General features: G+C 55.4%; 2 protein-coding genes across 25 annotated transcripts; one reads left to right on the top strand and one right to left on the bottom strand.

Moving 5' to 3' along the window:
- Positions 1–3: 3 nt before the first annotated feature.
- Positions 4–2,427, top strand: TRPT1 (tRNA phosphotransferase 1). 22 transcript variants are annotated; one of them, XM_009185767.4, is made up of 8 exons: positions 4–214; positions 394–477; positions 683–764; positions 1,289–1,458; positions 1,543–1,717; positions 1,919–1,975; positions 2,050–2,160; positions 2,289–2,427. In XM_009185767.4, exons 2-8 carry the CDS (start codon positions 403–405, stop codon positions 2,378–2,380), a joined length of 762 nt encoding a protein of 253 aa, XP_009184031.2. In that variant the 5' UTR covers positions 4–214; positions 394–402; the 3' UTR covers positions 2,381–2,427. The 22 variants fall into 22 exon arrangements, 21 of the variants coding, with proteins under 21 accessions (XP_009184031.2, XP_009184030.2, XP_003909678.2 ...); XM_009185766.4 differs by having other exon boundaries at positions 2,047–2,160; XM_003909629.4 differs by having other exon boundaries at positions 1,289–1,464.
- On the bottom strand, positions 2,366–21,289 carry FERMT3 (fermitin family member 3). 3 transcript variants are annotated; one of them, XM_009185752.4, is made up of 15 exons: positions 21,124–21,287; positions 20,415–20,585; positions 17,125–17,358; positions 16,797–16,916; positions 16,525–16,693; positions 16,222–16,324; positions 6,855–6,962; positions 6,554–6,688; positions 6,424–6,473; positions 6,198–6,322; positions 5,910–6,016; positions 5,567–5,800; positions 5,099–5,223; positions 3,069–3,210; positions 2,366–2,943 (listed from the first exon to the last, which is right to left on the bottom strand). In XM_009185752.4, the coding sequence occupies exons 2-15, from the start codon at positions 20,572–20,574 to the stop codon at positions 2,764–2,766; spliced, it is 1,992 nt and encodes a 663-aa protein (XP_009184016.1). In that variant the 5' UTR covers positions 20,575–20,585; positions 21,124–21,287; the 3' UTR covers positions 2,366–2,763. The 3 variants fall into 3 exon arrangements, with proteins under 3 accessions (XP_009184016.1, XP_003909673.1, XP_009184017.1); XM_003909624.5 differs by having other exon boundaries at positions 20,415–20,588; positions 21,124–21,286; XM_009185753.4 differs by lacking the exon at positions 5,567–5,800 and having other exon boundaries at positions 20,415–20,588; positions 21,124–21,289.
- Between the last annotated feature and the right edge of the window lie 1,862 nt (positions 21,290–23,151).

Here is a 23,151-nt window from a genome sequence, read left to right as displayed (position 1 = left end):
TGCCCGCCCCCTTCCCCCGCGGCTTTTCATTGGCGGGCCCGCCGCCCGCCCCGCCGGGGTCAAGGAGCGTGGAGGTTTGTACCGCAGCCCGGACGCCTCCGCCCCATCAGTCTGCACGTCGGCCCCGCCTCCCAGACCACCTTGCGGGGGGCACCAGTGATCTGGAGTGTGGGACTCGGCCTCCCTGCGCTCGTGGCTGACGGTGTGACCTTGGGCAAGTCTGGCCTGCTGGGCCTTAGTTTCCCTCTCTGCAGCAGAGCATGGAGGTGGTGAACTTAATGAGCCTTATACTCCCACCCAGCGCTCACTTCCTGAGGCTTTGTGACTTTCTGGGAGGGGTGGGGACGTGGGAGGGGCCTTAAAGCAGTCCCCCCTCGTCACTGCTCCCCACAGATCTTGGCCATGAACTCCTCTGGAGGAGGAAGGCAGGAAGCAGCAGGGTCCAGGGGTAGAAGGGCCCCCAGACCCCGGGAACAGGTGCGCGCCTCCTCCCCACCCCCTCCCACCAGTCCAGGCTCCCTGGGAGTTGCTGGGGGGAGGAGTTGAAGGGTCCTACTATTCCTGGAGACCACTGGCACTCCTTTCTCTCTGGGCTCTCTCTGCAGTGGGTCATTGAGGGTTCAGGATGGGCAGCAGGGCAGGGTCACCATGGAGACCAGGGGCCATTGCTGGGTTCTTTCAGGACCGAGACGTGCAGCTGTCCAAGGCTCTGTCCTATGCCCTGCGCCATGGGGCCTTGAAGCTGGGGCTTCCCATGGGAGCTGGTAAGTAGGGGCCTTAGAGGCTGGGACTTGAGCCCAGAGAGAAACGTGAGACTGTCTGCGACTCCTCCCCCATGGCTGCCTCCACTGCTCCCTGAGGAAGGCACAGAGCGCACTTCTTCCCCATGCGCAGAGGAGAGCAAGGCCTAGAGGCCCTGTCATGTCCACAGCAGACTGAGGAGAGTTCTTGTCTGGGCCAGGCCTGGTGACTGCCCCCTCCAGCCAAGCAGCCAGATCAGCACTTACCCCGAGGGTGTACCCCGGAGGGTATGGGGCAGCTGGTGTTGTGAGTGCACTCCAGGCCAGCTCTATGCTGAGCACTCACCTCCCTGCCCCTCTGTGAGGCAGATCCTCTTTTTATGTAAGTTGAAAAAACTGGGACCCAGAAAGGGGAGACTCAAAAGGTCCTACAGAGGATGCCCAAGCGATCTCCAAGCCCAGACTTTGTTTCAGTTGCCTGTAGCTCCCTGTTAACCCTGGCCCAGTCCAGTGCAAGATTGGCTCCTGAGCACCCTGCCTGCCCACAGATGGCTTCGTGCCCCTGGGCGCCCTCCTGCAGTTGCCCCAGTTCCACAGCTTCTCTGCTGAAGATGTGCAGCGTGTGGTGGACACCAATAGGAAGCAGCGGTTCGCCCTGCAGCAGGGGGATCCCAGCACTGGCCTTCTCATCCGAGCCAACCAGGGCCATTCCCTGCAGGTCGGGGTGAGGGGACAAGCACGAGAGCCAGATGGGAGGGACCCCTGCCTGCGAAGGGGGTCTCACTGCTGCCTGTTCAACCAGGTACCTGAGTTGGAGTTGATGCCCCTGGAGACGCCACAGGCCCTGCCCCCGATGCTAGTCCATGGTACATTCTGGAAGCACTGGCCATCCATCCTACTCAAGGGCCTGTCCTGCGGGGGAAGGACACACATCCACCTGGCCCCAGGACTGCCTGGAGACCCCAGTGTCATCAGTGGTCAGTGCTCTTCCCTCTCACCTAGCTACTCCCACCCACTCTGTCCTCCCAGGTCCCCTCCAAAGGTTGCAACACTTGTCTGAGGCCACCCCATGCCTGGCATGGAGCAGCAACCCTGCAATCCCAGCCCAGGACCCCAGTCTACCCAGGTTGCTGACTGCCCTCTAGGTGCCCAGTCCCCAGCTTCAGCTGTCTCTGCAGGCATGCGGCCCCATTGTGAAATAGCTGTGTTCATTGATGGACCCCTGGCTCTGGCAGGTGAGTCTGGACAAAGCAGGGGCTGGCCTTGCCTTCAGGGAGGGCATGAGTCACATCTCTGGCTCTGTCAGCAGATGGAATATCCTTCTTCCGCTCTGCCAATGGGGTGGTTCTGACTCCAGGGAATACTGATGGCTTCCTGCTTCCCAAGTACTTCAAGGAGGCCCTGCAGCTACGCCCTACCCGTGAGAGCCACCACCCCAGCCCCTATCCCTTGTGCCTGAAGTCTGTGTCCTTCTGCCCTCACCTCTCTCCTAGCTTCCAACCCCAGACTGACTTAGATCTCCCTTTAACGAACTCTTGTCTCTATCAGGAAAGCCCCTTTCCTTGGCTGGTGATGAAGAGACAGAGTGTCGGAGTGGCCCCAAGCACTGCTCCAGAGAAAGGAGAAGGATCCAACAATAAAATATTAATTTATAAAAAAGAAATTTTAAAAAGTAACAAGAAAGAAACTGCAATTTGAGACCATGTTTCATCATCCTGTAGCTACATCCGGTCTTCCTTGTGTGCTAGGGGACTGCAGATAGCTCAGGGGTATCAGCCTTAGCCACCCGGACAAGGGAAGGGGGTACCGCAGGAGCTCAGGGACCCCCACCCCCATCCCTGGCCTGGGTGATGACAGCGTCTGGCCCTGCCAGGTCCTTGGCCTGCACAAAGTCAGTGACCGCAGGTGAAATGCCCAGCTGGGTGCCTGCCTGGAGCGGGTGTGGGGCAGTGAGCCCCTGTGGGTGTGGGATTGGGAGTTGCCGTGACAGGTGGTGAGCAGGGCAGGGGCAGTCAGACAGCCCTCAGAAGGCCTCGTGGCCCCCGGTGAGCTGCAGGAAGAGGTCTTCATCCAGCTCCTCCCCACGGGCCCGCTCCCGCGTCGACAGGAAAATGTAACCCCCAATGTACTCGTGTACAATTCGGCAGCTGGCAGACACGCAGCTGAAGGCCACATTGATGTGCTCATCAAACTCGATGGCCACCTGAAGGGCAGAGAGTCAGAGAGGCAAATGGGGGTGGGATATGGGAGCAGCCCCTGCCCCACCCTGGCTGGATACAGCTCCGGCCTGGCACCTGTCCCCCATCCATACCCTGGGTCTGGGCCCACCTGCCGGATGTCCCAGTTGACATTCCACTGGCGCATGTTGCTGAAACGCCAGGTCTTGACCACGTCGCCCACAGCCAAGTCGATGCGGATCAGTCGGTTGTTGGCGATGCCCAGGATCTCGTCTTTCCTACTGCCCTTGAACCTGACCCCCAGTGGGAGAGAGTCAGCCAGGGCTCCACCCCGCATGGCCCAAGCCCGCCCAGACAATGTGGCGCCGCGCTGGAGAGCCAGCCCTTCCCAACTGCAGCTCGCAGCTCTGTGACGCTGAGCAAGCCATGTGGGTTCCCTCGGCCTCAAGTTTCTCATCTGGAAAATGGGGGTTAATTGATAGAATCCCCACAACAGCATTTAGCAGCATCGGGCAAACAGGCCATGCCTTTAAATGGTAACTGGTTTTGGTTTTTGGTATCATCCTCATCAGCTGCTGTCTCGCTCCCTTCTTTGCAGTCTTGGGAAACAACTAATCAGAGGGGTCCACTCTCCATAATGGCATCCACTGCTATGGCCAACCCAGGCCCAGACAGTGAACTGTCCACAACAGAGCTGGGGCAAGAACTGGTTCTTCTGCTCTCCTGACCTGAACTTTGTCTCTTGTTTTTTTTTTTTTTTTTTTTTTTTTTTTGAGACAGAGTCTTGCTCTGTCACCAGGCTGGAGTACAGTGGCGCAATCTCGGCTCGCTGCACCCTCCGCCTCCCTAGTTCAAGTGATTCTCCTGTCTCAGCCTCCCTAGAAGATGGGATTACAGGTACGCGCCACCACGCCTGGCTAATTTTTGTGTTTAAGACGGAGTTTCACCATGTTGGTCAGGCTGGTCTCGATCTCCTGACCTCATGATCTGCCTGCCTTGGCCTCCCAAAGTGCTGGGATTACAGGGGTGAGCCACCGCACTGGCTCTTTTATTTATTTATTTATCTACTTACTTACTTACTTGAGATGGAGTCTCACTCTGTCGCTCCCAGGCTGGAGTGCAGTGGCACGATCTTGGCTCACTGCAACCTCCGCATCCTGGGTTCAAGAGATTCTCCTGCCTCAGCCTCCCGAGTAGCTGGGATTATAGGCGCCTGCCACCACACCTGGCTAATTTTTGTATTTTTAGTAGAGACAGGGTTTCACCATGTTGGTCAGGCTGGTCTCACACTCCTGACCTCAAATGATCTGACCACCTCGGCCTCCCAAAGTGCAGGTATTACAGACGTGAGCCACCGCGCCCCGCCTATTTATTTGTTTGTTTTGTTTTGTTTGTTTGTTTGAGGCAGAGTCTCGCTCTGTCACTCCAGGTGGAGTGCAGTGGTGTAGTCTCAGTTCACTGCAACCTGTGCCTCCTGGGTTCAAGGGATTCTCCTGCCTCAGCCTCCTGAGTAGCTGGGACTACAGGTTCATGCCACCACACCCGGCTAATTTTTGTATTTTTAGTAGAGATGGGGTTTCACTATGTTGGCCAGGCTGGTCTCAAGCTCCTGACCTCATGATCCGCCCGCCTCGGCCTCCCAAAGTGCTGAGATTACAGGTGTGAGCCACCGCGCCTGGCATGGCGTATTTATTTTTGAGACAGAGTCTCGCTTTGTCACCCAGGCTGGAGTGCAGTGGTGTGATCACAGCTCACTGCAGTCTTGACCTCCCAGGCTCAAGAGATCCTCCCACCTCAGCCTCCCGAGTAGCGGGGACTACAGGTGACCACCACCGTGCCCAGCTAATTTTTTACAATTTTTTGTAGAGACAGGGGACTTTCTGTGTTGCCCAGGCTGGTGTCAAACTCCTGGGCTCAAGTGATCCTCCTATCTCGGCCTCCCAAAGTGCTGAGATTACAGACATGAGCCCCAGCACCTGGCATGAGCTTTGTCTCTTATGTTTGTTGTGGAGGGACAGCATGAGGGGCACACGTGGGGCCCTCAGTAAGGCCTGCTTACAAGGGAAGGGAGTCTTCGGGGTGCCTGTCCAGAACCCACTCTTGGGATGTGGGCACACAGCAGCCGGGTGGCAGGTAAGGGCAGAGACGGTGCTGGGCAGGGGGATGGGCTGGGGGCCATACCTGACCATGACATAAGAGATGCCGAAGTCAGGCAGGGACTGCCAGGCCTGGATGAAGCGCAGCTGGGCCTCTGCCAGCGACAACTGGGCCACATTCTGGTGGGCTTCCAGGATCCGCGGAGTGAGCTGCGGGAGCATACTGGTGATGGGCTGCCAGGCACTATTCCCCTCTTCCAAAGTCACCGAACCCCCACCTCCCCATCAGGGTGACAGCATGTGAGCCTGGGAAGGGGCAGTGCCCATGGGCCACCAAGGTACACATTTGCAGTGTGCCAGGCTGCAAGGTGAACATGGGCACCTGGACCGTGACTCCTCCCAGAGGGTGGGTACCAGCCGCGCAATCTCAGGGACTCGGTGGGAGAAGCCCAGTGAGCACGTAGCTTTCCTGAGGAAGGCTCTGTGGAGACCCAGGGGTCAGGGGTCTCCGGGTAAACACTATGCTCATTCCCACCCTGACTCCTCCTGGTACCTGCTTGGCCTTGAACTTTCGCTGGAAACGGGGGGCAACCAGGCCATAGGGGTTGAGGCCTTCAGCAGAGGCATCAGGGCCCTGGGGGTGGTTGCCAGGGCCCCCGCCACCTGTGCGCTGCAGGCTGAGGAAGGCCAGGATGGCCTGCACCTCACTGGCGTAGCTGCTGTCAGCCATGGTGCGGCCTTTGGAGGCCAAGCGGCAGCCAGCCATCCAGCGGGCATACTGCTGCTCCTGGGCAAGAGGGGTGAGGGGGACAGTGCTAGCCAAGCTTGATGCTCCTTAGCCCCTGCCCCTGCCCCAGCTCCTGCCCAGCTCTGGCCCCTGCCCGGCCCTCACTCACATCCTGGCACCGCAGGTAGATCTCACTCATGCCCTCAGGGGAGGGCACTAGGAGTTTAATGCAGAACTTCTGGCCGGAGACGTTAACATCGGGGACCACCTCACAGCCTGGAGGGAGAGAAGCGGTGGTCTAGGAGGTTGGAAGGGGAAGAGCCGCCTGAGGTCCTCAAGTGCATGCTAGCCCCACACCGTCACCTCAGAACAGAGAGCATCTTCCCCCATCTCCAGGAGGAAACGGCCAGTGAGAGCGACAGGTGAACCCCACCAGCCCCTGGCCCTGTGCACTCACCCTTGAGGTTGAGCTGCTGAATGGGGTCCCCAGGGGCCTCATCCTGGCTCTTGTAGTAGGACAGTGTAGTCTCCTTGAACACCACCCAGTGCTGGCGGTAGCCCTTCAGGGTCAGCTTCCGGGGCCTTCATGGGGTGTGGGAGTTTGTGAAAGGCTGCCTCGCCCCCTCCCTCCATACACAGACCAACCCCTCCAGCAGGGCTGCCTACTCTGGCCCCCAGCTCACCGGAAGATTCGGAGATAGTCCTTGAGCTCTGGGATAGTGGTGAGGCTGTCCTGTGGGAGGACCAGAGTCAGAGGGGCACCCGGTGCCTCACACTTGTCCCTGCCCAGCCCTTCCCCGAGCCCCTCCTCACCAGCACATCCGTGGGTGCCGACCCCTCCAGCTTCACCTCCAGATTGCTCAGGGCCGCATCCAGGTCGTCCAGCCCTGGGTCTGTGCCAGCCGGCTCCCCCACCTCCCCGCTCTGGGATAGCTTGTTGATGTGGTACTAGGTGGTCATGAAGCCAGGGAGGGCTGAGTCCAGCAACCTGGTCCCCTAGCAGTCCCCCCCAGGTCGGGCTTCCCTGGAGGTAGCCCCCACTCAGGAAGGCCCTTCCTGCCCTGGGACTGGCCCACCTCCCAGCTGCCCTGGGGCCCCCAGGCCCGCCTGGTACCTGCAGGGCAGCAAACACCATCATCTCCTCCTCAGTGCAGTCAATCTCCTCCAGTAGCAGGTCCCACCGGGCCTGCTCATACAGCTGCGTCAGCCGCACAGGGTCTGTCTGGAGTGGTGGGAGGGGAGGCTGGGCTGGTCAGGTGCCAGCTGCCCTGGACGCCCTGCACTCAGCCCCTGCCAGCCTTGGCCTTCTGCCCTGCCCTCCTTGCTGAGGCAGATTCATTCAGTGGCTGGACATGGGCCGCAGACCTCAACCCCACCCTTACAGCCTGCCAGCCCCCTGCTGCCAGCCCCCCAGGCCTGCACATCTAAATCTGGGCTCGGTTGTGCAGATGTTTACTGTGTGCTGGCATGCTGCCCTGGGTGCAGGGGAGACCGAGTAAACCAGTCAATAAGTCAAGTAATTCAAGGCTGCAATAAACACTATCAAGGAAACAGTTTCCACAGGGAAGCTCAAGTTCAGTGGAGATGAGCGAATGGAACATGCGGAAGCAGTCAGGGAAGGCTTCCCTGAGGAGGTAACAAGCTGAGTAGAGACAGGAAGGATGACAATGGGCCACTCAAGGGAAGAGTGAAGGAAGAGGATTCCAGAGAAAAGGGACAGGGAGGGCAGAGACTCCAAGAGGGGATCCCAGTTACCCACAGAAGACCAACGTTCTCGCTAAATCCCACCCAGAATTGATAGCAAAGGTTTAGGAAGGCAAACCCAAAAGGACAAAGGAGAGGCCAGGGCGGTGGCTCTCGCCGGTAATCCCAGCACTTTGGGAAGCCAAGGCAGGCGGATAGCTTGAGCCCAGGAGTTTCAGACCAGCTTGGGCAACATAGTGAAACCCTTTCTCTACTAAAAATACAAAAAATTAGCCACGTGAGGTGGTGCGCGCCTGTAGTCCTAGGTACTCAGGAGGTTGAGGTGGGAGAATCACCTGAGCCCAGGAGGTTGAGGCTGCAGTGAGCTGTGATTGCACCATTGCACTCCAGTTTGGGGGATAGAGTGAGACCTTGTCTCCAAAAGAAAGAAAAAGAAAACAATTTGAAAGATGGAGAGCAAACTGTAGATGGGAACTGGGTTATGCAGAGAGAGCTGGAGCCTCATGCCTTTTCGCTCTCCTGTCTGGTAAATCCACTAATGAGACTTGAAAATAGGCAGAAAGCAAGCAACAAAAAGAACAGAGATCTGAACAGAGGCATCCAGTTTGCATGGCGGACCCCTGGCAGACTCTGATGCGGATCCTGTGAGTGAGATGCAAGGGCGAGCTGAAGAGAGGACTGGACAAAGTCCATGAAAAAAAGCAGGCCCCTCCCCAGCTCCGTGCAGCCAAGTGATGGCAAGCAGGCACCTGGCAGAAGCTGGGGCCACCTCTCTGGAGATGCTGAACCAGATGCATCCTTGCATTTGGTACCCCAGACACAGCTGGATGGGGTGGGGGTTGCACTAGGCTGAAAACAGACCTTTTTTTTTTTTTTTTTTTTTTTAGATGGGAGTTTTGCTCTTGTTGCCCAGGCTGGAGTACAATGGCATGATCTTGGCTCACCAGAACTTCTGCCTCTCGGGTTCAGGCGATTCTCCTGCCTCAGCCTCCCGAGTAGCTGGGATTACAGGCATGCGCCTCCATACCCAGCTAATTTTGTATTTTTAGTAGAGACAGGGTTTCTCCATGTTGGTCAGACTAGTCTCGAATTCCCAACCTCAGGTAATCCACCTGCCTTGGCCTCCCAAAGTGCTGGGATTACAGGTGTGAGCCACCGTGCCTGGCAAAAACACAAATTTAAAGAAAGCTGGCATTCAGATGAGTGAGACACCCACACCTTTTCCCACTTGTCACCCAAGACATTGGCAGGGAGCCTTCTATCTCCACTTGAAAGATCAGTGGGGTTGCCACTGAGAGGCTGAGCCACCAGAGAAATGCCCGACAAAGAATGGCAGCCCAGTCCCATCGCCTCCAGGGGGCCACCAAGATGCCAAGCCCTACTCACACACTCAGGTCTCCAATTAGTTTCTTTCTTTCTTTTTCTTTTGTTTTTTGTTTTTTTGTTTTTTTGAGACGGAGTCTCGCTCTGTCGCCCGGGCTGGAGTGCAGTGGCCGGATCTCAGCTCACTGCAAGCTCCGTCTCCCGGGTTCACGCCATTCTCCTGCCTCAGCCTCCCAAGTAGCTGGGACTACAGGCACCCGCCACCTCGCCCAACTAGTTTTTTGTATTTTTTAGTAGAGACGGGGTTTCACCCTGTTAGCCAGGATAGTCTCGATCTCCTGACCTCGTGATCCGCCCGTCTCGGCCTCCCAAAGTGCTGGGATTACAGGCTTGAGCCACCGCGCCTGGCCTCCAATTAGTTTCTTAGAGCTTCACTTTTAAATATGAATAGACAGGCATGGACTACCCACATTTAAGGGAAGCTTCAAGAATGAACCATAGAGACCAAGAAAACAAGAATAAAACAGCTTGGAGGAAATGAAGGCCAGGCAGGGCGCACAAGAGAACTTCAAACGCAACTCAAAATCCTTATAGAGTACAAAAATTAGCTGGGCATGGTGGCACGCACCTGTAGGCCCAGCTACTTAGGAGGCTGAGGCAAGAGAATCGCTTGAACCTGGGAGGTGGAGGTTGTAGTGAGCCAAGATCGTGCCACTGCACTCCAGCCTGGCAACAGAGTAAGACTTCATCTCAAAAAATAAAAAAATAAAAAATCCTTATAGAGTCTGAGCCTGGTGGCTCATGCTTGTAATCCCAGCACTTTGGGAGGCTGAGGCGGGCAGATCACGAGGTCAGGAGTTTGAGACCAGCCTGGCCAACATGGTGAAACCCTGTCTCTACTAAAAATACAAAAATAATTAGGCCAGGTATCATGGTGCATGCCTGTAATCACAGCTGCTCGGAAGGCTGAGGCAGGAGAATGGCTTGAACCCAGCGGGCAAAGGTTGCAGTGAGCCGAGATCGTGCCATTGCACTCCAGCCTGGGTGACAGAAGAAGACTCTATCTCAAAAAAAAATCTTTACAGAGCTAAAGCACTGCACTCATAAAACAAGACCAGAATATTCTTTTTTTAAAGGAATGTTAACTGGGTGCAGTGATTCACGCCTGTAATCCTAGCACTTTGGGAGGCTGAGGCGGGCAGATCATTTGAGGTCAGGAGTGTGAGATCAGCCTGACCAACATGGTGAGGTTTCACACCGTCTCTACTAAAAATACAAAAAATTAGCTGGGTGTGGTGGCAGGCGCCTATAATCCCAGCTACTCGGGAGGCTGAGGCAGGAGAATCTCTTGAACCCAGGATGCGGAGGTTGCAGTGAGCCAAGATCGTGCCACTGCACTCCAGCCTGGGAGCAACAGAGTGAGACTCTGTCTCAAAAAAAAAAAAAATCCCAACTTCTCAGGAAGCCGAAGCAGGAGGATCACTTGAGACCCAATCTCGGCAACGTAGCAAAACTCCATCTCTAAAAAATTTTTAAAGAATTAACCAGGCTTGTGGCACATGCCTGTAGTCCCAGCTACTCAGAAAGCTAAGGCAGGAAAATCGCTTGAGCCCAGGAGTTCAAGGTTGCAGTGAGCTATGATCGCACCACTGCACTCTAGTCTGGGTGACAGAGCGAGACCCCATCTCTAAAAATAAAAAAAGAAAGATAAAAATATAAATTTGGTTCTATTAAAATTAAGAGCTGCTGTTTATCAAAAGAAACCATTCAGACAATTAAAAGGCAAAGCACAGAGGGGGAAAATATATTCACAATGTATTTATCTGGCAAAGTGCTCATATGCAGAATATATAAAGAACTCCTACAAATCAATAAGAAAAAGACAAACGACTCAATATGACAATTGTCAAAATATTCGAACAGAAACCTCACAAAGCAGCATATCCAGATGGCTAATAGCCATATGAAAAGGGACTCAACTTTATTAGTCATCAGGGAAATGTAAATTAAAGCCACATGGAAAGCAGATCAGTGGTGGTTGGGGGTTAGTGTGGGAGGAGGAATGACTGCAAATGGGCATTATGCCGTCAGTGCTTGTCTGGGGCAGTGGAAATGTTTTAAGACTGGATTGTGGTGATGGTTGCACAACCATACACGTCTGTTACAAATAAGCTGATCCAGGCATGGTGGCTCATGCCTGTAATCCCAGCACTTTGGGAGGCCAATGTGGGTGGATCACAAGGTCAGGAGTTCAAGACCAGCCTGGCCAAAACGGTGAAACCTGGTCTCTACTAAAAATACAAAAATTAGCCGGGTGTGGTGGCACATGCCTGTAGTCCCAGCTACTCGGGAGGCTGAGGCAGAATAATTGCTTGAACTTGGGAGGCGGAGGTTGTAGGGAGCCAAGACTGCACCATTGCACTCCAGCCTGGGCAACAGAGTGAGACTCCATCTCAAAAATAAATAAATAAATAAATAAATAATCAAGCTGAATGGTTACAATGGCTGGAGTGTAGTGGCATGATCTCAGCTCACTGCAACCACCACTCTCTAGGTTCCAGCAATTCTCCCGCCTCAGCCTCCCAAGTAGCTGGGATTATAGGCACTTACCACCACGCCTGGCTAATTTTTGTATTTTTAGTAGAGACGGGATTTCACCATGTTGGCCAGGCTGGTCTCAAACTCCTGACCTCAGGTGATCCGCCCACCTCAGCCTCCCAAAGTGCTGGGATTACAGGTGTGAGCCACCACGCCCAGCCTTCAGTGGGTGATTTTTATGGTATGTATGTTCTACCTCAATGAAACTGTTTAAACAAAATTATATGAAATACCATTACATACCTATCTGAATGGCTACAATGGAAAAATAGAAAATACCAAGCACTGGTGAGTTGTGGAGCAACTGAAACGCTCATCCACTCTTGGTGGGAGTGTAAATTGGTACAATCACTTAGTTGGTTGTTTGTTTTGAGACAGAGTCTCACTTTGTCACCAGGCTGTAGTACAGTGGCTTAATCTTGGGATCTCAGCTCACTGCAGTCTCCAGCTCCCAGGAAGAAGCGATTCTCATGCCTCAGCCTCCTGAGTAGCCGGGATTACAGGCACGTGCCACCATGCCCAGCTAATTTTTTCTATTTTTAGTAGAGACGGGGTTTCACTGTGTTGGCCAGGCTGGTCTCAAACTCCTGGCCTCAAGTGATCTGCCCACCTCAGACTCCCAAAGTTATGGGATTACAGGTGTGAGCGCCGCACCTGGCCTGGTGCACTTCAAAAAGCTGTTTAATGGTATCTACCACAGTTCAACTCATGCATGTCCTATACCACAGGGTATAAACATGTTCACCAAGATACATAGCTTGAAATGTTCATAGCATCTCTATTCATAACAGCCCTAATCTGGAAATTGTACAATGTCCATCGACAGTAAAATGGATAAATTAATTGTGGTATTTGACATAATGAAATGTTATACAACGATGAGAATTTAAGATGACGATATATACAATATGGATGAATCATACAAACATAATGCTGAAAGAAGCCAGGTGCAAAAAGAGTACAGACTGTGTGACTCCATGATGTAAATTTTACAGACAGAACCAATCTAAGATGTTAGAAGCAAAGTTAGTGGTTACTTCCTGTGGGAACTATTGCCTAGAAGGAGTGTAAGGGGGCTTCTGGGCCTAGTAAAATTCTGTTGCTTGATACGTAAATTATATTTGTGCATTTTTCTTTTTTTTTCTTTTTTTTTTTTTTTTTTGAGACAGAGTCTCGCTCCATCACCCAGGCTGGAGTGTAGTGGCGCGATCTCGGCTCACTGCAAGCTCCGCCTCCCAGGTTCACACCATTCTCCTGCCTCAGCCTCCCAAGTAGCTGGGACTACAGGTGCCCACCCCCATACCCGGCTAACTTTTTGTATTTTTAGTAGAGATGGGGTTTCACCGTGTTAGCCAGGATGGTCTCGATCTCCTGACCTCGTGATCCTCCCGCCTCAGCCTCCCAAAGTGCTGGGATTACAGGCATGAGCCACCGATTTGTGCATTTTTCTAAATGTATGTTACATTTAAAAAGAAAGCGCGGCCGGGCGCGGTGGCTCATGCCTGTAATCCCAGCACTTTGGGAGGCTGAGGCGGGCAGATCACGAGGTCAGGAGATTGAGACCATCCTGGTGAACATGGTGAAACCCCATCTCTACTAAAAAGACAAAAAAATTAGCCAGGTGTGGTGGCGGGCGCCTGTAGTCCCAGCTGCTCTGGAGGCTGAGGCAGGAGAATGGTGTGAACTCGGGAGGGGAGGAGGAGCTTGCAGTGAGCCGAGATCGTGCCACTGCACTCCAGCCTGGGCGACAGAGCAAGACTCTGTCTCAAAAAAAAAAAAAAGAAAGAAAACGCTATGGCCAGGCGTGATGGCTTATGCCGGTAATCCCAGCACTATGGGAGGCCAAAGCAGGGGGATCACCTGAGGTCAGGAGTTCGAGACCAGCTTGGCCAACACGGTGAAACCCCATCTCTACTCAAAATGCAAAAATAAATTAGCTGGGCATGGTGGCGGCAGGCATCTGTAATCCCAGCTATGTGGGAGGCTGAGGCAGGAGAATCACTTAAACCCAGGAGGTGGAGGTTGCGGTAAGCCGAGATCACGCCATTGCACTCCAGCCTGGGCAACAAGAATGAAACTCCCTCTCAAACAACAACAACAACAACAACAAAAAGCCCTATAAAGGAACACTCAAAAAACAAGACCTCTTGGAACTTAAAAACATAGTTAGAGAAATTAAAAATTCAATAGGTGTTTTAGAGTGTAAGTTGAGGAGGTCTCCAAAGAGTAGAACACAGAAAGAAAAAGAACCGAAAAATAAGAAAGAAAAGAAAAGTTTCGGCCGTGTGTGGTGGCTCACGCCTGTAATCCCAGCACTTTGGGAGGTTGAGGTGGGTGGATCACCTGAGGTCAGGAGCTCAAGATCAGCCTGGCTAACATGGTGAAATCCCGTCTCTATTAAAAATACACAAAATTAGCCAGGCATGGTGGTGGGCTCCTGTAATCCCAGCTACTAGGGAGGCTGAGGCAGGAGAATTGCTTGAATCTGGGAGGCGGAGGTTGCAGTGAGCCAAGATCACACCATTGCATTCTATCCTGGGCAACAAGAGCAAGACTCCACCTCAACAACAAAAATAAATAAATAAATAAAATTAAGGGGGCGTGGTGGCGTGTGCCTGCAATCCCAGCTACTTGGGAGGCTGAAGCAGGAGATCGCCTGAACCCAGGAGGCGGAGGTTGCACTGAGCTGAGATCGCGCCATTGTACTCCAGCCTGGGCAACAAGAGTAAAACTTGTCTCAAAAGAAAAGAAAAGAAAAGAAAAAGGCAATTATGAACTTCAAAAACATTTGAGCAAAAAAGGAAAAAATAATCATAGTTACTCTGTGGCTTAACTAGGAACACTATTTATATATGTTACTATTTACAGCCATATCACATTGTTTTAACCAAAGACTATAGATACTACTCACTTAGAAAGATGCAAGGAAATGTGTGTATTGTGTGGGCAGGGAAGAGAATGTAAGACGGTGAAACTTTCTCGCAAAGTCAATAGATAATGTGTGAAATGGCAAAACAAAGAGGTGGAAATATGTCATAGAGAGGAAAACACTAGAGAAAAAGGCACAGCCTGCCGGACGCAGTGGCTCACGCCTGTAACCCCAGCTACTCGGGAGGCTGAGGCAGGAGAATCGCTTGAACCCAGGAGGTGGAGGTTGTGGTGATCTGAGATCGCGTGATTGCACTCCAGCCTGGGCAACAAGAGCAAAACTCTGTCTCAAAAAAAATAAAATTAGGCCGGGCGCAGTGGCTCACTCCTATAACCCCAGAACTTTGGGAGGCCGAGGCGGGTGGATCACCTGAGGTCAGGAGTTCGAGACCAGCCTGACCAATATGGTGAAACTCCATCTCTACTAAAAAAATACAAACATTAGCCAGGCGTGGTGGTGGGCGCCCACCTGTAATCCCAGCTACTCAGGAGGCTGAGACAGGAGAATTGCTTGAACCCAGGAGGAGGAGGTTGCAGTGAGCCGAGATCGCACCACTGCACTCTAGCCTGGGCAGCAGAGCAAGACTCCATCTCAAAAAAAAAAAAAAAAAAAAAAAAAATAGCCAGGTATAGTACATGCCTGTAGTCCCAAGCTACTCAAGGAGCCGAGGCTGAAGGATCACATGAGCCTGGGAGGTCCAGGCTGCAGTTAGCTGGGATCACACTACTGCCCTCCAGTCTGGGCAGGCGACAGAGCAAGACTCTGTCTCAAAAAATATATAAATAAATAAAGCTTAGGGGAGAGCCATCTGAGCTGGATATATCAACTGGGAGAGTGTGGAGATGGTATTGAAATCTACAAGACTGGAGATGACTGAGAGAGTGAGGGGAGAGAGCAGAGGCCCAGGGCGGAGCCTGGGCAGAGCCTGGGGCTCGCCAACACCGAGGGGCCGTGGAGAGGAGGAGGGAGAGTCACAGAGCCTGGCAGAGTGGCTTGGGGAGAGGCCACCCCCCAAGCAAGTGGACAGGAGGCTTCAGGAGGAAGCTATTCCGGAGGAGTGGTCAGGGTGGTGTCTATGTCACAAGTAAGTGGTCAAGTAAGAAGCAAGTAGGACATGGCCAGGGGACAGACAGCCTGGAGGCGTGGCCACCTCAGCAGATGCGCTTCTCACGTGTGGATGGTGACAAAAGATACCGAATAGCTGTGGCAAAGGAGTGAGAGGGAGTCGAACAGCACCCAGAGGAAGCTCGGAAGCAAGAAGTGGGATTCTGCGGCACAAGTGTTCAAACAACTACGATGTTTTGCAGAGAAGTGGGGCAGAGAGGCGGGGCCTATGGGTAGAAAGAGCAACCTGTGGGCTTCTGGGAGGTTTTTGAGATGCGCATGAAGCACATTCCATGGAGCCCTTTGCATGGAGCATTTTGCCTGGAGCATGTTGGTTGCCAATGGAGGAAAGGAGGAAGAGTGGACAGGGCACAGAGGGGCCACCCTGCAAAGCTTCCTTCCTCACCCACCCCCAGGTCCTGCAGTCCCAAATGCTGCCTCCTCCAGGAAGCCTTCCCAGAGCTCCCAGGCCTGGGCCTCTCCCACCTGAGCCCCAGACTTCTCAGGGATCTGTCTACACACTGTCTACGAGGATCTGTGGGTCTTAGCTTCCTCCTTGACGGCTCCCTGGGAAACAGGCACTGAGACTTATTGGTCTCCATCTGCTTCAGCATCTGCCCGGGACCCAGGATCTGGCCCGATGCTGAGGTGCGTAGATGAGTTTCAGTGCGTGTTTGTGGGGTCAGTAAACAAAGGTGTGGATGGACAAACGAGCAGAAGGACAGGCCACTACAAGTCACTAACATCCCAGAGCCCATACCCCAGGCCCTAGGTCTCCATGTCTCATGGACTTGAGGCCTGCTTTCTCCCTGCCCCGGCCCACCTTGGGATCCAAATCGAAGAAGCTGTAGTACTTGAAGCGCAGCCAGAGTACGTCCCCGGCCTTGATGCCCTGCTGCATGAGACACCGCGACGAGTCCAGCCACCTGGGCCGCAGCAGAGGCAGCAGTCAGGGCTGTGCCAGGTACGGCCCTGGGGTGGGGAGGGGGTCTGGGCTAGGGGGACAAGCACATACACAGAAAAGGCCTGGAAACGAAGTGTGGATTTGGGGTGGGCACAGACATGGGACAGGGGGTGGATCCTGGGTGGGGGACCCCGACACAGGGGGGGTGGCTCCTGGGCCCACCTGCTGTGGAGCTGGGTCTTGTCTGACAGGGAGCTGGGCCGTGGCAGACGCTGGAGCAGGAGGGGGTCAGGTGGCGGCTGGGGCCGGCTCAGCATGTGGTAGCAGGCCTCCGTCTGGGCGCTGTCCGAGAAGTGAGCGGGCATTCCCCGGAACACTGCAGGCGCCACGCCTGGAGTGCAGGTTGGGGGTCAACCAGGCCTGTCCCCCAGGGTTGGGACTCACAGGCCGGCCCCTTCCCCCATCCCCCCAGGCCCACCCCTACCTGCACTCACCCCCAGCCAGGACGACCTTGCTCAAGTCATAGAGTTCTTCCTCTGGCTCCTTCTCTTTCTTCTTCTTCTCCTTCTTCTCAGGAGCCCGGAGCAGGGACAGCTCCTCGGGGTGCCGGATGCCTGAGGGGAGCTGGGGTCTCAGCAGCGACAAGGTCCTGCTGCAACTTCCCCACCTCGCCCATGGGCGCTTGGGGCGGGTCACAGCCCTGCAGGCAGGGTGGCAACCCAGACAGCAAGGACAGCATCACCAGAGCTAGGCCTGGAAACGGGGGTACCTGCCTCTTTGCATCACCCTCGTGGGCCAGGGGGAATCAGCCGGGCAACTCACTGAGGAGGCGGCAGATGGCAGCCACGGCCTGGAAGAGGGGCTGGGAGAAGCTGGCGCGGAGGCGCAGTGCACGGCGGTTGGGCAGCCGAAGGATGACGGGCCGGTGCTGGGGCCCGAAGAAGAGGCGTGCGTCGGCCAGGATCCCATACTTGTCCAGTGTCCAGTGGGTCTGCAGCAGCCACTGCCTCTTCTGTTCCCACCAAATGGCGTGGTCTGACCAGTCCTGCTTGCGGTCTGTGGGGCATGGGGGCACATCCGGGTCCAGCCTTCCTCCCTGCTGCCCCCAACACTCAGCACAACCCCAGGATTCAGAAGCCTAGGGTGACCATTCCCCTGCCCTGCCTAAGCCAAGAGTGGGGCAGCCTGGGCGGGCCTGGGGTCTACCCCATGGTAACAGCAGCAGGGCTCTCTGCAGGCAGCCCCCGATGGGCCTTCTAGGCTTGGCTTGTATTTCGCTTCCCAGGGGAGCTCTCCAACCCAGAATCTGGGTGCCCCAATCTTAGCACCCCATCTCTTGCATTCCAGCCCACTGGGCTCCCTCCACATGACGCCCCCTCTGTCCTCCCGTAATCTACGGTTTAATGGCCTCTGTCTTGCATTCTGGGGAGCTCCCAGAGGCACAGACTACATCCGTCTCACTGCTATATATCCTCAGGGCCTGGACCTGTGCCTGGCCTGGAGCAGTGGGCACTCAATATTTATAGGTATTAGCTGTGTGACCTTGGACAAGCCACTTAACCTCACGGGGCCTCAGTTTCCCTGTCTGTAAGATATAATAACCACCTTACAAACTGGGACATGGAACAATGCCTCCCATGTGGTAGGTGCAGAGTTTGTGGCAAACTCGTACACGCACATGACGATCCATGAGTGGGCATTGAAGTAGAGATGTGCGTCTGTCCCTTGCCAGCCAGCTGGGAACTGGAGACACAGTAACGGAAGGCACAGGTCTCCCCGCGGCCTCCCTCCAGGAGCATGAACAGGCAGGAGGAAGCGTAGAAAAAAGGCTGCCGGAAAGCTGCTCTGGGTGCACGGCCCTTGAGAGTTTGTGAAGCCGTTTCCTGAGTTCCTCCCAAGTCCTCCCAGTGAGTTTTCTGATTCCCACTGCATCCCACCCCCCTCAGCCAGCCCCCAACTCCACTGCTACACACGCCGGGCATCACCACTGCTGCCAAACCAAGAGAAGTGCCCGTCCTCCTGTGCCTCCCCTCCCAGGCTGGGCCCTTCCCTCCTGGGTGCCCCAGCGGGGCCCTGGCTTTGTGCCACTGCCTCCCCTTCTCTTGGCTCCTTGCTCTTCTCCTGTCCTCTCTGGCCCCTTTCCTGACCTGCCCTTTACCTTGTCCTTTCCCCAGGTTCGGCCTGGGACCGTCTTCTCCTGCCTTGGCCATGTCCCCTTACTGGGTCTCCCTATTCTGTGGCTTCAGTTGCCACTTTCTGCCACAGCCCCATGCGTGGCCCTCAGCCCAGACCCGCCCTGGGCCCCCAGCCAGAAACCCATGTGCTGCTGGCTGAGGGGGCTGTCCACCGCCTTCCTCCCTTCCAGAACCCTTTGTTCCCCTGGCCAAGTGACTGACACTGGGACTGTAAGCACCACGACTCCTGGTCCTGGCTTTTGGTGCTCAGCTCAGACTCGCTGTGCACAGAGGCACCCTCTCCTCTCCAGCCCCCCACGCCACCTCTCAGGGTTGGGGGATGCGGACTCATGCCAGAGGCCCAGGCATCCTCCCTTTCTCTTCTAGCCACCACATGTGATCAATGCCAATCCCACCTCCAAAATCCACCCTCCTTTCCGTCCTCCCTGCCCGGCCTTAGGAGGCCCTAGTGTCTCTAACCAGGACCACAGCCTCCTCAGGGCCCCACAGCCTCCAGCCCTTTGCCTTGCTGCTGACCTTAGCAGGACAGCCTCCTGCTGAGAACCCTTCGGTGGCCACCTTCCCCTCCAGAAGAAAGTCTAGATCCCTTCTGGAGGCCTTCAGGGCCGTGCAGAGCTGGCCAGGCACCATCCAGCCTCATTTCTGGTCACACTCCGGCATCCTCGCTGGCCGAGAGCCCTAATTCACAGCCCTCCGAGTCCCAGAGCCACCACCTTGCTCCTCCCTGCTGAGGCCACCTCCCAGGACTTCTCCTGGGGTTATCCCCATCCTAGGCTCAGAGCAGCCCCCTCCTCGAGCCCCAGGCCCCCATAATAGCTCCCTCTGTGCGGCAGCCGGCACGCAGCCTCCACGGGTCCGTCTCACCCGCTGCTCCAGGAGGCCAGTGACTGGCCCGGGGTGGCCAGGCTGAGCCTCAGTAGATAGAGCTGATGTGCTTAGGAGTGACAGTATCCCTACTACAGGGAACAAAGAGCTAAAGGGACTTGCCCTGGGGTGCCCAGCAGCAGGTAGCGCAGCGGAGTCTGTCTGACTCCAGGTTAAGGCCTCCTGCGTTACCCTCATGCCATGCCCTGGGGCCACCCAGATCTTCACCGCCCTGTCTCTGTTCCTCACTTCTACTCTCACAGCTGCTCCAGGCCCTGCCCCTGGCAGCTCCCCTTGCAGCCTCAGCCTTGTGGCTGGGCTACTCTGGGCCCTATCCTCTCCATAGCTGGACTGACCTCCTCCTGGGCTGCATGTGGTAGCCTGGCAGGGTCTGAGGAAGCCTCCCCGCCATCACCCACTCCCCTCCCACTGGCAGCCCAGGCCCAGGCTCTTGGCCGGGACTGTGGTGGGCCTGCCTTCCGGCTCTGCCTATCGGGGTATTCCTGCTGCCCTCTCAGGAAGGGGTAGCCCCCACTGCTGGCATGGAAGGAAGATGAGGAGCCCCTGTGTCACTGGCCCCGTGGCCCTCCATGACTGATGCCACAGGCTGCTCTGCTGTAACTTCCTGTGGGGGCAGGGCCTTCCCACCCAGGCTGGGCCTGTCACCAGTCTGCTGAGAACTTCCGCCAAGCGTAGGGAGTGTGGGGGCAGGCCCTTAGGTCACCTAGACCCCCTCAGACCTCAGCAATGTGACTTTGGCCTTGGCCCAGGCCAGACCACTCCTTCCGCTCCTGTTGGTGGCTGAATGGGGGATCGTGGCTGGGTCTGATCTTTAGCAGACCAGCTGGAGCAGGAGGGAGGGAGGGAAGAGGGTAGGAGGGAGAGGAAGTTGGGGAAATGTCTTTTTTGGAACCAAATGATTAAGCTAATGCCTGAGTCACCGTGACACCATTATCGCGAGCTGAGCAGCAGGGATGGCCCGGAAGTGCCCGGAGACACCCGTGGCGGCCACCCGTGGTACTGAGTTCAGCAGGCGGGTGGCGGGACACTCACTGATCTGCTCCACAATCTTCAGGAGCACCCCGCCGATGTGCGACTCCCCAGTGACCCGCAGGGTGACCGACTCGGCCTCCGGGTCCTCCTCTCCCACAAACACCCGCAGCTCCCATGATGAGTCGATGTAGTCCCCGGAGGCTGTCTTCATCCCCGCCATGGCTGCGGCTGCTGCTACAGAGAGTGGGGAAGGAGGCAAGGTGGGCAGGCCCCGGTAGGCTCCTGGGTTTGGGCAGAAGAGTTCTGTGGTGCCCTGGACACACCCAGGGGAAAGCCGTTCATGAAGGAGGGCAGGAGCGAGCTCCCAGGCCAGTATGCCCATGGTACCCTCAGACCATCTCACCAGCGCTGGCGCTTGAGCTGCGAGGGCCCTCAGAGACCATTTAGTCCAACCCGCTCCCATCCTACAGACAGGCAGACTGAGGCCGGGTAAGAAGGGGCTCACTCAGGACCACCCTGCTCGATGCCAGCCCACAGCTCACCCCCAGACCCTCAGGGGCAGCTGCCCACTCTGGCCATGGCTTTGTACCCAGGCCAGGAAATAATTCTGATCCTGGCCCACAACTCAATGCCAACATCACAAACCAGCCAAAGCCTCCCGGGGGAGGTGGAAAGTTCAGGCTGCCGCATGGCGAGAGGCAGGCTGGGCAGAGGCTGCAGGAGGATAAGGAAGAGAAGGGCCCGTGGTCCCAGTGAGGCCCGAGCTTACCTTTCCTGGCAAGGGCTGGGGGCTGCAGGTGGGCCTCAGGCTACACCCCTGAGGGCTGTGGGCTTCCTGCCCTCCTTTCTCTTTGGAGCTTCCTTCAGGGGAGCCCTTGCCTGTGCCTTATCACGAGCAGGGCGGGCTCAGCCCCTCCCCAGGGCGGGCTGGCGCTGGGTGCAGGAAGCACGCTGCCAGCCCGCAGAGGGTTCCAGGGGCCCCTACCTTTGTCCCCAGAGAGCACAGGAAGCTAGGGAGAGCCGGCTGAGCGACTCAACACCGTCAAAAACGCCCCCTGCCTCATTTGGAGGGAAGCTCAGTGCAAACTTAACAAGTCCCCCGACTGTTTGTGTTCAGGGCTGGGTCCGCCTTTGTGGGAAGCGTCTCCCATCCCCAGCCTGTCACATGAGGTGGGGACCTTGGGCTTTGAAACATCACTGGGCTGCCGGAGGGAGAGCTCAGGAGTTGACAGAGTGTATCCAGGTTATTTGGGACTCACAGGTCAAATCGGCTCCAGTCTGGCTGTCCCTATCAACCAAAGATCCCTCAAGGCCCCAGAGGGAAACAAGTCCATTTTGCAGTTTTTCCTAGCTCCGCATAGGGCTACTTTCAAACTCATGAACTCAGACCTGCTAGGCGAATGAGTGAACAGAACTTGGACCTGAACATTCACAACCTCCCAGGCCCTCAGGTCCCCCAGCTCCAAACACACCTCCACTGTGCTCCACTTGGACGTGCCTCCCTGAGTCCCCACAAGGCTCACTCCCATCAAGTCCCTGCTTAGGTGTCACCTTAGGGGTCTCTGGTGGTCTATACCCTCCTGCTCATCACATGTCCTAGGATGTGGGCTTCAGTAGAGCAAGGCATATCCGCCACCAGCTCTGCGCACAACAGTGGCCTTTCCAGTGAATACACTGGGGATCGGAGCACAGAGGGTGGGCAAGCCTGGGGGCGGCAGAGTCCTGCTGATGGGGGAGGCTGCCTAAACAGCGTCACCCAGATGAGGAAGGGGGAGGCCTGCTGGGGATTCCCAGGGGAAAAGCAAGCTGATGAAACTAGCAGCAGGAAGTCCAGCCAGCTGCTAGTCTCAGAGCCTTCCTAGCCCAAAAAGCAGCACTCTTGGAGCAAATGAGGAAGTTTTACTCCTGCCCCAGAGGCCTCCCCAGTCCAGGAAGACAGCTTTAGAAAACGCAGCTTTTTGCAACCATGGAAAAGTGTAATTAAAGCTTAGAACCCTAAATTCTCAGGTGAGAGACGTGCATTGTAACCATTACCCAGGCCGGGGGCGGTGACTCACGCTTGTAATACCAGCACTTTGGGAGGTCAAGGCGGGCAGATCACAAGGTCAGGAGATTGAGACCATCCTGGCTAACATGGTGAAACCCTGTCTCTACTAAACATAAAAAAAAAAAAAATTAGCCAGGTGTGGTGGCGGATGCCTGTAGTCCCAGCTACTCAGGAGGTTGAGACAGGAGAATGGTGTGAACCGGGGAGGCGGAGCTTGCAGTGAGCCGAGATCGTGCCACTGCACTCCAGCCTGGGCGACAGAGCGAGACTCCCTCTCAAAAAAAAAAAAGAAAAAACAAACAAACAAAAACCCATCACCCAGTGGGGTGCGGTGGCTCATGCCTGTAATCCCAGCACTTTGGGAAGTTGAGGCAGGCGGATTGCTTGAGGTCAAGAGTTCGAGACTAGCCTGGCCAATATGGCAAAACAGCTGTCTCCACTAAAATACAATTATTAGCTGGGTGTGGTAGCGGGCTCCTGCAATTCCAGCTACTGGGGAGGCTGAGGTAGAAGAATCGCTTGAACCCAGGAGGTGGAGGTTGCAGTGAGCTGAGATCGCACCACTACACTCCGGCCTGAGACTCCGTCTCAAACAACAAAACAAAAACAATCCATGACCCAACTCCTAAATCTAACAGCAACTGACAGTATAGCTGCCCTTCCCCCACAGAGGTCACACTGAAATTCTGTTCTCTGGATCTAGCCAGTTTCTAACTTTGGGACTATAATGTGGAGAACTAACAGCACCGG

The sequence above is a fragment of the Papio anubis genome, chromosome 12 (genome assembly GCF_008728515.1).
Source record: "Papio anubis isolate 15944 chromosome 12, Panubis1.0, whole genome shotgun sequence".
In the NCBI taxonomy this organism is placed as follows: domain Eukaryota; kingdom Metazoa; phylum Chordata; class Mammalia; order Primates; family Cercopithecidae; genus Papio; species Papio anubis.
This window is presented reverse-complemented; position numbering and strand designations above follow the sequence as displayed.